The sequence below is a fragment of the Nyctibius grandis genome, chromosome 10 (assembly GCF_013368605.1).
Source record: "Nyctibius grandis isolate bNycGra1 chromosome 10, bNycGra1.pri, whole genome shotgun sequence".
In the NCBI taxonomy this organism is placed as follows: domain Eukaryota; kingdom Metazoa; phylum Chordata; class Aves; order Nyctibiiformes; family Nyctibiidae; genus Nyctibius; species Nyctibius grandis.
This window is the reverse complement of record NC_090667.1, coordinates 5,953,023-5,969,515: the sequence shown is the minus strand read 5'-3', so window position 1 is coordinate 5,969,515 and position 16,493 is coordinate 5,953,023. Positions and strand designations below refer to the sequence as shown.

The window sequence follows — 16,493 nt, the reverse complement described above, 5'->3', positions numbered from 1 at the left end:
CCTTTGCCCCCTTGTCCACCTTCTCTCACCTCCAGCCTTATTGGAGCTCAGTAATGGCTCTCCTGTTTACCAGAGAGCAGCAAGTGTGCATGTGCGGTGTAGCTTAGGGGCAACAAATTCCACGCTGTCAGGGCCCGTGGGACTCACCGTGCGTGTGGACAGCGTGTGTGCAACAGATCCAGCCAACACCTCGCAGCGTTGCTGTGCACATGGCTACACAGCACATGTTCGTACTCATTCCATCAGGCTGTGCCTCGTTATTGCTATCAAGCATCCAGGAAACCTCAGAATCTGCCTTTCCAGACAGGACAGGCTTTCAGGCAGGAGAAGGGACATGTCAGGAAAACCCAGGCATACAGTAACTGTAGCCGTTGCAGAACATCCAGATAAAGCCCTGCCTGTTCCTGCTGAATCAGGCTGCAATGTGAAACTGTCCCTGGAGAGCTTGGAAGGGCTGATGTAAGTGTCAGAGATGTTTGGAGACAGCATGATCAGACCGCAGATTTATCCATCAACCTCATTTCTCATGTTAAGAGCTTGGTGGAATTGCCAGGAACTAAATATCTCTGCTTGGCTGGAAAAATGGGTCCTTCTATATTTTACCTGCAGCTCAGTTCTCAAATGAACTCTCCACGTATATGTCTCATTTCCCATGTGTCTGGTTAGGTGTGTATTTTATTACAGCTACAGATAGCACTGTAAACATACAGAATGCCTCATCAGGGTGGAACAGGATATGTGCAGCCCCCATCTCATAAGGCTTAGCATATATTAATGAAGAAGATGCTAAATTATTCCCATCCGACCCATTAAGACAGCCTTATAGAAAATATGTGATGTGGTCAGAGAGGGGAGTTAGTACATGAATCACAAGCTCGTTGGCAGCAGGACCAGCCCAGTAAATCAGTTCGTTCTTGGCTGCCATCTGAGCTTGGAGGGGACCTCGTAGTCTCTCACCTCTGGTGGTTATGTGCCTCCTCCCTCTCATGTGCCCAGGGCACGTGAACATGAGCAACATGTTCACACTTAGTGACAAATCTGTGATTTCAGAAGACAGCAATCCTGTGGCAGCACAAAACCCCAGGAAATAAAGATAAGAATTCTCTGGGCAATCTGTATTTTCATAAGAGCTGACCAACATGTTTCCTGTGCATGGCTTGTTTTACCTAAGCTGTAGAAAAAAGCGCTTTGCCCAGAGTAGGTCTTAGCAGCATGACTATCACTGAAGCAACAGCTTTATAGATCAAAAATTAAAGGAATTCCCTTAGGCACTTAGCAGTGGGAGCACTGGGTTGGATTGGGTTGGGCCCAATGTGATTTGAACAGCAGGATCCCCAAATGGGGATCATTACCAAATTCAGCTTTGACTTGTCATTTTAGACAGGCAGCTTTAGGGGTTGGATATCAGAGGGAAAGAGTCTAAGGTTGGACAAACAGACGTCCTCATGCTGCAGTTCCTTGAAATCAATGGTTTAGCTGCAATCGAGGTGAATAGAGTAGCTTTTAAGGCCACTGGGATCATTTGGTCTGATTCCAGTGTACCAGAAGCCATAAAATCTCCTCTAGCAGATCCCTGGGGTAGTCTCATGTCTCCCAGATGGGGACCCACCACCACCTTATGGAGCACCCTTCACCCAGGGGATAATTTCCATGAACAAAGCCAATCATGACCACATGCTGGGTGGACGTTTCCAGAGACATGACTCTTACAGAGCAAAGATGCTGGCAACACCAGGCATCAGAGACCCTAGGGACCAGTCTCTATTCAGAGCATCCTGTGAGGCATGTGTCCCTGTGGAAATGGGCAGGCAGGGGCTGATATACTACAGAAGAAATTATCCATCAGTGAGGCACTGCCAGAGGACACCAAGCAGCCTCGCAATTCCTTGTCTCTTCCCATTTTGTCTCCATCCAATTTAGTCAACCTGGGTGGCTGCTGATTCTGTTTGTGAGAGTCTAAAGAGTAGAAAAACTCTCAAACCACAAGCACTGCCAAGCAGACAGGTGAGCAGCGGGTGCCTCAGCAGCAGCTGGTGTGAGGCACTGCAAGACAAACCTCACCCTTCCCACCCTCTGGTCAGCCATGGCCTGGGATATAAGTGTATTTTGTATTGGTCTCACCAGCTCTTTCCAGTGTATCTGAGAAAGAACCACAAATGGGGTCCGTGCCATCCTGTTAGCTTGCCATCTCTTTGGGATCACGTTGGTCTTTGCATTCTGTGTCTGGATGGTGTCTGGCACGATGGGTTAGGGCCACGACACATCTCCTGTATATGCTGCCATCAACTCCCTTCCACCATGGAGCCCCGCTTGGGCTTTTCTCATTTGACACAGGCAATGCACTGAGCAGGACGGGGCAGCCCCTTCTGCAGACACTTTGCTGCTTGGTGGTAGCTTCATATGGAGTTTAGTGTAATGCCCCTGGCCTTGCTGAGTTGTTTCACTGATTAATTTTGGGTGGGTTTGCTCTTCCTGTCAATATTTGTGCTTGCAGCAGTTGGGAGGCATTGGGGTGGCAGCCCTGGAAAGCTCAGCTCATCTGTTTATCTGCCGGCCGGGCTGGCTGCAGGATGACATCTGCATACCATTCCGCTGCGGATCACTTCCTCGCCCTGGAAGGTCGCGCTGCCTGCTGCTGCGCCAGGGCGGCACAGCCCCGCGCCCTCCCTGCCGTGGGGCCACGCACAGGCACCAGCTGGGCAGGCGCTGAGCCCAGGATGAGACCCACCGGTTTCACAAAGGGTCAAACCCGGGCAGAGACCTTGAGGGGGCCAGGAAAGGGGAGGTCATTTCCAGCACTGCCCAAATGTCATACGAGTGCCGCCCCATCGGTATGGTGTTTGGTGCGGAGGAGCTGGCTGGCCCAGGCGCCCTCCTTGGCTGCTCCCTTTGCATTCCCAAGCTCCAGGTGTCTCCTCTGACTGTCGCATGTTGCAGATGAGGCCATCCAGCTCAACACCACTCCCTCTGGCAAGCTCATGCTGTGTTGAAGCAAGCCAGAAAGCTTCCTTTTCTTCTGGTTTGTCCCTCTTCCCGGTTCTTTTCTTGTCTTTGTTCAGTTGTTCTCCTTATATCTCTTCTTCAGATTTTGAACAGCCATTTATCAACAAGCCAGAGACCCTCCTCATCAGCAAGAAAGAGAACACTTGGGTACCATGCCTCGTGTCCATCCCAGATCTTAATGTCACGCTGATCTCGGTGAGAGCTCGGCCAGTGGGAAACTCTGGACCGACATGTATTGCATTTGTTCTGCATTTGTAATTGCCTGAGTGGAAGTGGGACAGGCACTGCCAGGAATGGAAAATCCATGGGATACATTTTCCATGGAAAGTACAAGCCACTGGCTTCCTTGTTTTATTTGCTGGTTGAAGCTGTGCTGTCCAGTTCCCTTGGGCAGACCCCACAGGTTTCCTGCCAACCTTGCTTCTCTTCCCTGGAGCTCTATGAAACAAAACAAGACTTCGTTTTAGTCCCATTTCCCTACAGCATCCCCTCTTTGCTCTGGGCTCTGTGATCTACAAACCCTCTAGGTGGTCAGCATCCCTGCATGGGAGGAGGAGGCTGCAGCCCTGGGGCTGAGGACTAAAAACAACTCTGTTATCAGTTTGTTTGTGCCTTTTTTTTTTCTCTTTTTTTTTTTTTACAATGCGAATACATCCTTCCAGGATGAGTGTTACTATTGTACAAAGGTCTCCAGGGACACTTTGGGGGCCAGGGGCCTTTCCCTTGCCCGGGCAGGACACTACTCAAGGTCAGTACTCATCCCGGTGGGGCTGGTGTTTGGGACATCAGCATCAGTTTCCTTAGCTATCACTATAAGTTTCCATTCCTGGAAGTCTCTGGCCCACTCTGCAGACGGGGAGGTTCATGGTGCAGGATACGGCTGCTCGACTGCTCGGGGTATAGGGGAGGCCGCGATTCCTAGATGACAAACCCTCGTGGGGAGAGGGCAGGGAGCCAGCACAGCATGATGCTGCATCATTTCTCCCCACAAAAGGGATGTGTTAGGGACCTGGACAGGGTGGGGTGGGAATGTTGTTACCCTCTTATTTCAGTTGGCAAAATGTTGATTTTTTCCAGCAAAATTCCTTCATCCACCCTGACGGGAAAAGCACTTTCTGGGACAACAAGAAGGGGGTGCAGGTACCCACACACTTGATCAGGGACAGCTTGTTTGTCCAGTGTGAGACTGTCATTGACAAGAAGGTCTTCAAATCCAATTTCTTCATCATCCATATAGCAGGTGAATATTTGGGAAGGTGCAGGGGGGCAGTTTGGATGACTCTGAAGTCCATCAGTGTGGCTCATGGGGTTGGTATGATCCTCTCTAGCTACATAGGCTCTGCATGGTGCTTATATCTTCTCTGCTGTGTGCCAGACAAAGATACACCAAGCAGCAGGAGGTCATACCCAAGCCTCCTGTAACTGCATAGTCTGGGTCAAAGAGTTAATAGATGTCTTTTTGTTGCCTCTTCCGCATCAGGGAGCGAGCTGTACGACATCCAGCTGTATCCCAAGAAAGCCATGGAGCTGCTAGTGGGAGAGAAGCTGGTCTTAAACTGCACAGTGTGGGCCGAGTTCAACTCCGGCGTCCGCTTCCAGTGGACTTACCCTGCCAAACAGGTATGAGCAAGCAGGACAGCTGCCCATGCACTGAGCCACTTCCCTCTCAGCCGTCCCCTCCTGCCCCTTCGTTGTTCCTCTTCGCATCGTTGGCAGGGCTCTGCTTCATGATCCTACCCATGCTGTACCCTGGACATCTCGGTCAGAGTACTTTCCCATTTTTCTCTCCTGCAGCAGAAGGCAGGCAGAGGGAAGACCCCTTTTCCTGGCAGAAAGCACCCTCCTTGCCCAGGTGTTACTGCTCTCAAGCCCTCCTGGGCAAACGCTGGCTTCGTTTCCACCAGTGCAAACCCAGAGCAAACATCATTGGCTTAAAAGGAGCAATACTAGCCACACAGCCCTGGTTACCAAGAACCTGCGAGGGGGTCCCTTCCCCACTATGTTTTCCCCCTGTGGTAGACTCTGCCTCTTGTGAACAGTGAGACAGGGGAATCCCCTGGGAGCATCACTCTGTTCATGTACCTATAGGGCTCTCAGCCTTGTTACTGGGCTACAGATCAAAGCAAAACATGTGCTAAACTCTGACACAGCCTCAGGCAGTCAGTCACGCAGAGCTTGTTGCCTTTCCATCTCTGAGGACGGCAGTCAGTGGTGGAGATGCCTCTCTGGGAAGAGGCGAGCACTGGGCAAGGAGAAGCACACACGTGAGGAGCCCATCTGCACAGCCCCATCCCGTTGATGTCTTTCATCCCTTTCCCTCTGTCATCTCCCACAGACGCAGCGGGCAGTGATGGAGCCCGAGCGCCGGTCCCTGCAGACGCACACAGAGCTGTCCAGTATCCTGACCCTCCACAACGTCAGCCAGCAGGACCTGGGCAAGTACACGTGCACCGCCACCAACGGCGCCCAGATGCTGGAGGAGAGCACCGACGTCATTGTGCATGGTACGGCGCCTTCTGCTCCCTCAGAGCCACAGCCAGAGCCAAAAAATCCCCAGACTGCTTAGGAAGTGCTTGGCCCAAAGCTCAGCAGAGGGGCTCCTGCACCTCCATCCCACTCTGCTGTAGTGAGACACAGCCTTCTTCCAGTCCCTCAGCCCTTCTGCGCCCCAGCACCACACTGGGAGCACAATCACACTCAGCAAGGTGCCAAGACGACGATAGAGAGAGATGCATATACCAAACTGGCCCAAATGCCAGTGGGAGGGCAGGACACACAGGTCTCATGGCCCTGCAGCAGATGCAGTGCCGCTGCAGCATGGATGGCCTGAGGGGCACCTAGCTGCGGGTCCACAAGGCGCCATCGGCACTGGGCAGCTGTCTCCTGGCAGCAGAAAGTCCCAGGGCAGCACAGCCTCCCTGCGGCCCCAATGGCTCCCAACAGCGAGGCAGTGCCAGCCCTGCCTGGCACCCACTCCCTTCTGCTCCAGGGAGGGGGCCCTGCTGGGATGTGGAAGAGGGGCTGGGGGCTGTATGGACAGACAAGACAAGAGTGGATTTTGGTTATTTTGATTTCATTGTTGCAGACAAGTAGTCATTTTCAACTGCACTGCGAGAACACCCATCTGCCCTTGGTCCTTGTGTTGGGCCCTGTGGAGAGCAGCAGAGCTTGGTGGCAGCCTATCCTTTTGTGCTCTCCTCTCCTCCATGCTCACCTTTTTTCTTGCAGAAAAGCCCTTCATCAACGTGGAGTGGAGGAAGGGCCCAGTGATAGAAGCCACCGCAGGAGACGAAGCCGTGAAGCTGCCAGTGAAAGTCGTGGCTTACCCCCCACCAGACTTCCAGTGGTAACGCACCTTTCTTAGCCTGAACCACCTTCTCCTCTCCTCCTTCCCTCTGCCAAGTAGGGAAGCCTAGCCTGGCCTCCTTGCTAGGTCCCTCTGTGGCCAAGATTGTCCCAAATATCACTTTTTTCCACCCATGGAGGTAATTTCTCCCACCTGCCCTGGCTCTTAGCTGCACAGCTTAGGACGGGAGGAGGTGAGGTCTGGGAGAGAAGCAGCAAAGGTCCTGGCCTGACTTGTCAGCTCTGCGCTATCTGGAGGGGCCAAGTGGAGCTCCCACAGGAGCTGCCCCTCTCGTCCCCCTGCAGTGGGGATCACGGCTGCCCAGAGGAGCAGGAGAGTGGGCCAGGTTGTGCATCGCCTCGTGCTGCCCTTTCGCCAGAGCTGGCTGGGAGCTGGGAACTTTGCCCCTGCACACTGCTCAGGGCAGAGATACAATGTCCCCAGCCCCACACACATCCATATGAGACAAGGTGCAGACCCGTCACTCGGGTCCAGAAAAAGCCCGGGGTATCTCCAGAGAGGTCCCCAGCACTAGCAAGGGCCACCCTGACTGCGCTCTAGTGGGGACTAGCAAACCCCTGCCCAGCTGCCAGTGGGACACTTCCTCCCCATGGCTGCATTTTCTCTCTGCCTCCCCACAGGTACAAGGATGGGAAGCTAATTCCCAAGCAATCTCAATCTTCAATGCAGATCAAGGATGTGTCGGAGCAGCATGCTGGGACATACACGCTGGTGCTGCGGAACAGGCTGGCGGGGCTGGAGAAGCACATCAGCCTCCAGTTAATCGTCAACGGTAAGGGAGAGGGCCAGGGCTGGGGGGAGAGCGCTGAGCCCATGGCCCAAGCCTTTGAGCTGCTCCAAGACCAAGTCCCCATTGCTGTCCTAAAGCAGTTGGTACCTACATCATCTCCTTCTTCCCCATTGCTGAGGGATGCTCTGGTTACAGTGAGGCTGGTTCCTTGTGGCCTGGGTGATACAGCACTGTTTTGTTCCTGGCTCCGTCACTCTGGGCAGGATACGTCCTTGCTTAGGGGCTGTTTCCCAGCTGCAGTTGGAGATGCTGCTGAGGGTGACCCTGACTGATATGGACTTGAGAGCAGGGCAGCTGCGAGACACATGAAGTGTGGAGTTGGAGCAGTTCCTCTGGGTGGGAAGCTCCTACAGAGTTTTCCCTCGGCAGAAACTGGTCCCTGTCATGCAGGAACCAGATGCCAGCACAAAAAGTGCTGGAAGGGCACTGCTGGCTGGAAAGTTGTCTCCAGCAGGCTCTGTAGCCCTGTGCTGGGGGCTGCCAGACAGTGCTTTGAGCCCTGCAGCATCCAGACAGTCACTCTGCAGAGGAAGGAGAAATGATGTCACTTGAATGTGCCTAAGTATAACCTGCTGTGCCTTGCAGGCCTGAGCTCCCCAGGAGCTGCCCTGAGAGCCACAGTGCTTTTAGTGCCCAGTCTCTCTATAGATGGGCCTGGGGAGGGCTGTGCCTGGCTCAGGGGTGCAGCAGCTGAGCCTGCAGCTGCTCACAGAGTGTCTCTCTGATCCTTGCAGTTCCTCCGCGCATCCATGAGAAGGAAGCCTCTTCCCCGAGCATCTACTCCCGGAGGAGCCCCCAGGCCCTCACCTGCACGGTCTATGGCATCCCAGCACCAGAGGTGATCCAGTGGCAGTGGAGGCCATGGATGCCCTGTCGTATGTTCTCCCGACGCAGCCTGTAAGTGCCATTTCTTCCAACACCCGTGTCTTACCAGGCCACCAGCACGGCGTTATGGGCTCCTTGTGACTGTGGCTGTGTCCCAGACCCTGTCTCGCTTTTGCTTTCCCAGCCACAACATGGCAAGAGGAGGGCAGCACCGACTGATAGCTCAGAGCACCGTACATCCACTCACCCTGTGGAGAGGCAGAGTGGAGTCCACCAGAGACACTTGTGCTCTGTGTGGGAGTTTTGCCCAGCCTGGCTGGTCCCAGGCACCAAGGGCTTCCAGAGCTTCCCCTGTGTCCTTGGCTATCTGCATCTGGCAGGGGATGTCCATGGCCCAGCCACACTTCACAGCACCTGCAATAAAACTGCTGACCACTGTGCCTGTGGGGAAACAGAGGCAGATTGCAGGAGCAATTGTCACAGCCCCTTGGTGAGACAGCAGCTGGGTCTCACCCCATTCTTGCTGTAAGGTCCCTGTGTTTTTTTGGTCCTTCGACTTCTGCTGGGTAATGATGGAAGCAAAAGTGCTCATAGGCAGGGGAGCAGAGCTGCTGCCTGTGGAGAAGAGTTGCTGAATCTGGGGGAAGTGACAGATCTCTGCCAGCTGCCAGGATGCTTTGCCAGGAGGGTGCTTGTGCAGGCAGTGCCGATAGGTAGGCAGGAAGGGTGCGTGCCCGCTGCCTGTGCCCTGGGAAGCTGGGGCTGCACCAGGCAGGGTTGCAGTGGCATTTTTTAGCGTCAGCCATGCAGGAAGAAGGAAAAGGAATGCTGAGGAGTTGTAGCCAGAGCAGTCAGGGCGGAGGACGTCAGGGTGCCTGGAGGAAGCCAGGTCCTGCAGCCCTGTGCAGGCGGTTGCCGAGCCAGGGACACCAAAGAGCTCTCCATCGCATGCGAGTGCACTGTGGCCCTGTCAGGAAGCAGAGGGGCCCATGAATTATGAGCACTGTCTCCCAAGGCCACCGTATTTCTGCCTAGCATAGCTCCAGAGGATGCAGGAGGCTTCTTTCTAGCTTCCTGTTGTTTACACAGCTCGCTGATATGCTCGCCCTGCCGAGCTCTCTGCCCCGCGCTGCCAGCACGCACCCTCGCCACCGCTCTTGGGCGCTCAGCTCCCCTTTGCTTCCCTGCCACCATAAGCCTTCTCCCTCCACACCTCCCACCCTGGATTTTGGGCAGACCCTCCCATTGTCCTGCCCCACCTGCACTGCAGAAGCACCCTGCAGGCTGCAGCATCCTGGATCCCCGACAGATTAGGGCTCTTCTCCCTCCTGCCTTAGCCCCAAAGAGGTGCTACCATGCCCCTGTGAGGTGCCAGCAGCATCTCTACTTGGGGTGTTTCCCTCCTGATTTTTGTTGAATCAGGGGCAGCAGGTGCACACTTGGGTAGTGCACCCTTGGGTGCTGCACCCTCTGCTCTCCAGGCCAGCACCCAGCCAGACTGTGACATCCCTGACTCACAGTCCCAGAAGGGGTTTAAGGCCTTGCTGCTGAGCAAAGTGGCATCGAGAACTGCCCCAGGCACACATGAACGGATTTCACTCCTGCCTTTCTCCACCCCTAGCAAGGAAGGGTGAAACCACAGGCCTGGGAATGAAGATGCTGCCTGGGACACCAGTATCCATTCCCTGCCTCAGTTTTCACATCCATAGATAATATTTGCCTCACTAGTGATTGCAGAGCATCCTTATAAAGCATATTAGAACTGTGTAACCAAGAGACACAGGAAATTTCGCAGTCAGAGGATAGGCGTGTCAATTCTCAGACACAAAGCTATTTTCGCTGCCTTCTTCCCAGCTGACCCTCTCTCCATCTCTCTTCTCTTTCTCCTGCTTCTCCCCGGCTGCTGGATTAGCAATAGCAGGCACCGGGCAGCAAGGCGGCATCAGCGGGACCGGATGCCCGAGTGCAAGGACTGGAAAGATGTGTCGCAGCAGGACGCGGTGAACCCCATCGAGAGCATTGACACCTGGGTGGAGTTCGTGGAGGGACGGAACAAGGTGAGGCTGTAGCCCCAAGCCCATCCCAGAGTAGGGAGCCAGAGACAGGCACCCTCGGAGGGGTCCTTTGTGATCAGCCAGAAAAAGTGTCCTGGAAATGAGCCTGGCAGAGACAGATTTGGGGAGGGCTTCACACCTCTGCGTCTAAAGTAAACCATCAGTGGCAGTTCCCAGCTCTGGGGCTCCGCAGTACCAGGCAGCCCCAGGGCGAGGGAGAGCTGTTATCTCTGAGAAATTACCCTGCGTCCAGAGAGGCTCGCGCTGGGGCTGACTGTGCAGGAGGGCTTACACCAATCGCTGTTGAACGCAGGGCACCCAGCTAGGGAGGGCATGGGGGACGTGCTGTGGGGGCTCCTGTGGCCATTTCTGAGCATTCCTGCTTGAGCTGTTTTGGGAAAACCAAACCCACAGAGCAGCCTGGGCAGCTGGGAAGGGAGAGCAGGAGTCACAGACTGACCAGGACATCTCGGGCCTTGGGAATATGTGTAGCGGGACATTTCATCCAGCTGTCCCCACCCTAATGGGGTGAGGGTGGTATAGAGATGCTGGTGCCCATCTGCTGCAGGTTTGTGACTGAGAGCACGTGTGCCCCACAGAGCCCACTTCTTCATCGCAGCGTTTCCTCTCTGGAAGGAACATTTCTCCCTCATTGCAGCGTGTGACCTGCCAACAGCTGGACGCTGCTTGCTGCCTGTTTCTTTCTGTCTCTCTGGTAGCCACGAGTGTCAGGTCTGCGCCATGACGGGGTTCCTGTTCCCGCTGGTGTCAGGCACCACAGAGGGATGCAGAACAAACAAACGGGCCCCCGTTTCCGAAAGTCACTTCCTGTTTTCCTACACACCTCCAAAGGCACTTCCCTTCCCCTGGCCTGGCCGGGAGTTCGTCACTCTGCCAAAAGGGTGGCAGGGGCAGATGCTGCTCCTCCCAGAGCAGACAAAGGGACAGACAGGGATCAGTGTCCCCCAGGGAGGTAAGCAGGGGTGGTGGGAGCTCCTGGGTGAGAAGCCCTTGTGTCCCCCTCGAGATGGGACTCTCATCTTGGTCCCTTTTGATCTTTCCCTTTTTTCCTCATTCTCTTTCTCCTGTTCCTCAGCTGTGTCCTTCTCATTCCATCTGTTTGGTTCTAACTGTCCTGGAGGTCCAACTTAGGTTGCGCAGCCCAGGGATGTGCAGGAGCTCTGGGAGAAGAGAGCTCTTCTGCTTGCAGTGGAATGCGATGTCTTCAAATCTGCTTTCTCTCCCTCTCCTTCTCCTTTCTGCCTGTCTTCTCTTACCATCCTCCTCTGTTCTTTATTCTGTCCGGAAAGGCCAGAATGAGCCACTGAGTGTGCAGTGCACAGCCATGCGCTGCAGACAGCAGGATGATGCAAAGTCAGAAACCCCAGCTCAAACGTAACAGCGCAGATTAGAAGGAAAACCCCCAAGAAACAGGAAAGGCAGCACACAAAAGTGCCAGCAATAGGGTCACTTTAGCTGTATTGAATAGCCCCAAGAAGCGGAAAAGGCAACGCACAAAAGTACAAGTAATAAAGTCACTTCAGCTCTATTGAATATGCACTGAATGAATGACTGTTCCTTCTGATTAACACAAGCTAATACACTGCCACAGAACGGAAATGCTCCCCAAAGTCTATGGGATGAATAGTAAAGGCAAAGTAGTTTCCCTGTAGGAACACATTTTTTTTTGCATTTTATACATTGTCTCATTAGAGAGATTTTTGCATGTGATTAACCTGTCATTTAAACTGGAAGGGAGGAGAAACCTGTGCTTCAAACTGCAGATCTCCTCTAAGGGGAGTGCTTGTAACACATTTGGCAGCTCACACGTGTGCAATGTGAGCCTGGAGGAGGAGAGCAGCCTTACTCCCCAGCTGCTTTTCCTGGCTTATTTGGAGGCAGCATCTCCTGGGTCCCTGCTCCCAGGACAGCAGCCTGGCTGTTAGCCCAAACTGAGTCATGTCTTGCTGGAAGGAGGGAGGAGGAAGCTTTTAGGACTGTGTCTATGTACGCTCAGAATTTAAAGGGAGAAGATGACAGCTCCTCCTGAAGTGGTGAGAGCTGGGATGCTTTTATAGGTTTGATTTCCCCTTACAGTACCTGTAAACTCCACTGAACTCTGTGGGACACTAAGTAGTCACTTAACGGCAGAGGACTCAGGGAATCAAAGCCTTGGTGTCCTTTCTCTTTCTCCCCACCGTTATAAAGCTTGGCAGAGGCTTAGCCACCCCCTCAGCCCTGTGTTCTGTTCGTATCCCCCTTTTCTGGGCACAGGCCTGACCCTGTGGTGATCTAAGGTGCTTAGCAAGAAGTTTGCTCCCATGGAGAGGCATCTGTGCTGGTTAGGCTCTGTAAAAAGGAGCAGAGATCAGGAATAAAACCATGTTGCTGTTGCTAGAGCTTGAAATGCACAAAGGGCTATTGAATAAGGGGCTATTTTTGCATAACCCTTTCCCAGGTACAGTTGCTGCCTGGGGCCAGCCTTGCTGTGTGCTTTGCTGTCTGCCAGAGAGCAGCACCAATCCTACTTCTCTTCCCTCTTGCTCTCCCTAACTCCTCCTTATGCTCTCTTCCCCCATCAGACAGTCAGCAAACTGGCAATCCAGGAGGCCAACGTCTCCGTCATGTACAAGTGTATCGCCTCTAATAAAGTGGGTCGAGACGAGCGGCTGATCTACTTCTACGTGACCAGTGAGTACTGTGGACATCCCCTCCACCTGCCTCAGCAGAGCTCTCTGCTTGAACTAGGCAGGTCCCTGGACCTGCCAGGTCCTGTCATTCACAGCTAGCTCCTTAAACAGTGACCGAGAAGCCAGGAGGAAAGCGGGGCTACGCCAGCGTTTTGCTGAGTGGCAAAAGCCTGGAGCCCTGGCAGCAGATAGTGCAGGCAGGGTTTGGCAGGAACAGCTGGGGATGAGCCTGCGCTGCCTGTGCCTAGGTCCTGGAGCAGCCCTGGCAGGTCCTGGAGCAGCCCTGGGCTGGGGACATCCCACTGGCTGAGGCCCAGGCGGCTCCCGGGGCTGGGGATGTGCCTGGTCCAAGAGCATCCTCTAGTGGCACTGCCCGAGCCACTCCGCGGCGGGTCCTGCGGGCCCGAGCTCCTCGGCAGGGTCCTGCGGGATTCTGGGGGTGGGAGGAAGCTGAGTTTGTAGAAGGCAGAGCCCAGCAGTGTGGGCTGGAGTCGTGGCCCATATGGGGCTTCCTGGCAGTGGTACCCCGTGCTGGTGGGAGGCTGTCCCTGTCTGCTGGGGACAGGGAGCCCGGCAAGGGCATGGCAGAGGCTTATCTTCATGCCTCTCTGGACAGACCCCAGAAGCCTGGGTTCATGGCCCTCATAGGTAGTACCTGTGCTGTCACAGCCACCAGCTTTTGTGGAGGCAGATGAACATCTGCGATCGCTGCTCCACTAATGCTCTGCGTGTGCAGTTGTCCAGCCCGGCTGTGTAACTGCTGGCACGTGTTCAATCCAGAATGCTGCAGCTGAGCTGAGAGCAGTAACAGCCTAATTCAGACCTCCCAGACTTGTTTCACTTGTGACCCCATCTTAATTTGACCCTGGGACTTCAGCATATCCCTTAGCACTCGCTGGGGTAAGCTGTGGGTTGCTAGCAGTTTGCATGTCACAGTTCTGCTTTAGAGTGATTTCCTTTACCCTGGCCGAGGACAGGGGGGTCTCAGAGAGCTGAGCCCAAGGAGACAATTTCATTGTCTCTGGCAGCTCAGCCATGAAAACTCATTCACATGTTCATTTCCTTCCTGAAAGCCATTCCAGACGGGTTCGAGATTGAGTCCCAGCCCTCGGAAGAGCCCATAGAGGGGCAGGACCTACAGCTGAGCTGCAATGCGGACAACTACACCTACGAGAACCTGCAGTGGTATCGGCTGAACCTCTCCAAACTTCACGATGAGGAGGGCAACCCCCTCGTGCTGGACTGCAAGAATGTCCACCACTATGCCACCAAGATGCAGGGGGAGCTGCGCTTCCAGCCCGACTCCAATGATGCAACCTTGCTGCTCACCATCCCCAACATCTCCCTGGGCGAGGAGGGAGACTACGTGTGTGAGGTGCAGAACCGGAAGACCCGGGAGAAGCACTGCCACAAGAAATACATCTCTGTGCAGGGTGAGGGTCCACGGGGCAGGCGGGAGTGACAGAGAAGAGCTGGTGCTCTTGCTGTCATCAGCTTCCCAGTCTGTCCCCAGGGGAAGCCACGCAAGCAAGCCAAACTCAAGGTGGCAAAGGCAGGGCACCTGGGCTCTCAAGACACCCTTCAGCAGGGGTCAGAGACCCAAAGCCCCCCAGCAACACAGATATTCTTTTGATCAATCAGTTTCCCGTTTTCCCCTCCTCCTCTTTGTGCTGCTCCTCCAGCCCTGGAGATCCCTCGCCTCAAGCAGAACCTGACAGACATTTGGGTGAACGTCAGCGACTCCATAGAGATGCGCTGTAAGGTGGACGGCAACCACGTTCCTGAAATCAGCTGGTACAAAGATGAGAAACTGGTGGAAGAAGTGTCAGGTACAGTGGGCTGGGGGTGAACCGAAGGCAGGGCACCATGTCCGGCAGCTGGAGAGCTGAACACTGCTGGGTTCTGGGAGTTGCTGTGCCCAGGCAAAGGCACCCATTCTCTGAACTGGCTGAACTCTGGTTTTAATCGTATTCTGTCCTAGTTTGATGCAGTCTCACTGGCCAAGTTTATGCCCTAGGGCCTGGCTCAGCACTGTCTGTGCACGTGCACATTCAGCTGGAGAGCAGAGAGAGAGAAATCATGCATCTTCTTACTCCCAGCCCAGTGCCTGGCATCTCTGCTCACACAGGGACCCCATGGAAGGAACATGGGAAGGATCCCCAGGCACATTGCAGAGGGAAAGGAACAGGTCCTGGAGCTGAAGCAGAGCTTGACACACCAGCTGGACTGCCTGGTCTCTGTCCCCATCCAGCGTTGTCTGCAAGGGTTTCATCCCCTCTATACACTGCCTGGGGAAGGCCCCTCCAGGGTATTTCTGGGGCCATCAGGCCACAGAAGAGTGCCTCTACCAGCTGGTGCAATTTCACTCTGGCATCTAAAATGGACCAGCCAAAAAATAGGAGCCTTATTTTGAGAACGAATAACTCCAGTATACTAATCCCCCCTCCCCGTGAGTGACCACCGCAACCCTCCATGCCTTACAGGGATTGACCTGGCGGACTTCAACCAGAGGCTGAGCATTCAGAGGGTGAGGGAGGAGGATGCTGGGCTCTACCTGTGCAGCGTCTGCAACGCTAAGGGCTGTGTGAACTCCTCGGCCAGCGTCTCTGTGGAAGGTACCAGCAGCCACGACACCCTTGGGGATGAAGGGGTGGAGTAGGAGTGTGGCCAAGGTCCCATGCCTCTTCCCTGTGACACCAGGCAACGGGAGGCAGTGAAAGCCCCTAGCCCTTGCTGGTGGCATGGTGCTTTCACAGGAGGGTCTGTAGTCCAGAGCATGTTTCTCTCAGGCAAACACACCTCCCCAGTCTCACCACATCCTGAAGCAGGCCCCCTGAAGGGATGGCTGAGCTGGGGCATGGAATGGGGATCTCTGAAGCTACGATTTCCCTCCCGTCCCACAGGCTCTGACGACAGGACCAATGTGGAGATTGTCATCCTGATTGGGACTGGGGTTATCGCTGTTTTCTTCTGGATCCTTCTTATCCTCATCTTCTGTAACATCAAAAGGGTATGTGACTGCCTCTGTCCCAGGGCAAGGAAGGTGGCTTAGCAGGGCTTGGGGCAACACCATTGCTGTGATGTGGGGCTGTATGACAGTGCCCGCTATAAGGAGGTCATTGAGTGTTGCTTTAAGCGCTCTCATTGCCAAGGACAGGGTGCATAAGGGCTGTGGTAAAGGAGGTGACAGGGAAGAGCCTTTGCCAGGGAGAAGCAGGTCAAGGCCAGCAAAGGAACCAAATCCCCTCTGGGGGTCAGCACCCAGTGCAGGGAGGGCATCTCCTCACCCTTTGTGTTGGCTGATTCCTGCAGCCTGCCCACGCAGACATCAAGACGGGCTACCTCTCCATCATCATGGACCCTGGCGAGGTGCCCTTGGAGGAGCAGTGCGAGTACCTGCCCTATGATTCCAGCAAGTGGGAGTTCCCACGAGACCGCCTGCGCCTAGGTGAGCCGGACCCCCTCCCTGACACTGTGCGCTGCAGCCAGGGCTTCCCACCAGCCCTTCAAACTCACCCTCCAAAACCTAAGAGGTTTCTTACACACTTCTGTGTATTTAATGCCTTCTCTCTGCCTCAGGCTTCCCATCTTCTTTCTCAGACTGTCCCTAAAGCCCAGTTGTGCCTGGGAAATCTCTTTGGGTCTGACTATGGACATATCTGGGCCAGACTCTCCCAGTGTACCCTCACAGGCATCACTGAAACCAGGAGACCTCTGGGCATGCTTTAAAACCCATCCCCACGTTCTCCAACAGGAAATTTGGA

General features: G+C 54.6%; 1 protein-coding gene across 5 annotated transcripts in view; it reads left to right on the top strand.

Moving 5' to 3' along the window:
• The window catches only part of FLT4 (fms related receptor tyrosine kinase 4), a 59,322-nt gene that overhangs the window by 29,907 nt on the left and 12,922 nt on the right, over positions 1-16,493 (top strand). For all 5 annotated transcript variants that reach the window (XM_068408764.1, XM_068408762.1, XM_068408763.1 and 2 more), the window contains exons 4-17: positions 3,086-3,198; positions 4,081-4,243; positions 4,484-4,623; positions 5,339-5,507; positions 6,232-6,349; positions 6,991-7,142; positions 7,895-8,057; positions 9,898-10,042; positions 12,622-12,730; positions 13,803-14,162; positions 14,412-14,558; positions 15,213-15,344; positions 15,633-15,739; positions 16,042-16,177. In XM_068408764.1, the coding sequence (XP_068264865.1) occupies positions 3,086-3,198; positions 4,081-4,243; positions 4,484-4,623; positions 5,339-5,507; positions 6,232-6,349; positions 6,991-7,142; positions 7,895-8,057; positions 9,898-10,042; positions 12,622-12,730; positions 13,803-14,162; positions 14,412-14,558; positions 15,213-15,344; positions 15,633-15,739; positions 16,042-16,177 (2,154 nt within the window). The remainder of the gene's footprint in view (positions 1-3,085; positions 3,199-4,080; positions 4,244-4,483; positions 4,624-5,338; positions 5,508-6,231; positions 6,350-6,990; positions 7,143-7,894; positions 8,058-9,897; positions 10,043-12,621; positions 12,731-13,802; positions 14,163-14,411; positions 14,559-15,212; positions 15,345-15,632; positions 15,740-16,041; positions 16,178-16,493) is intronic.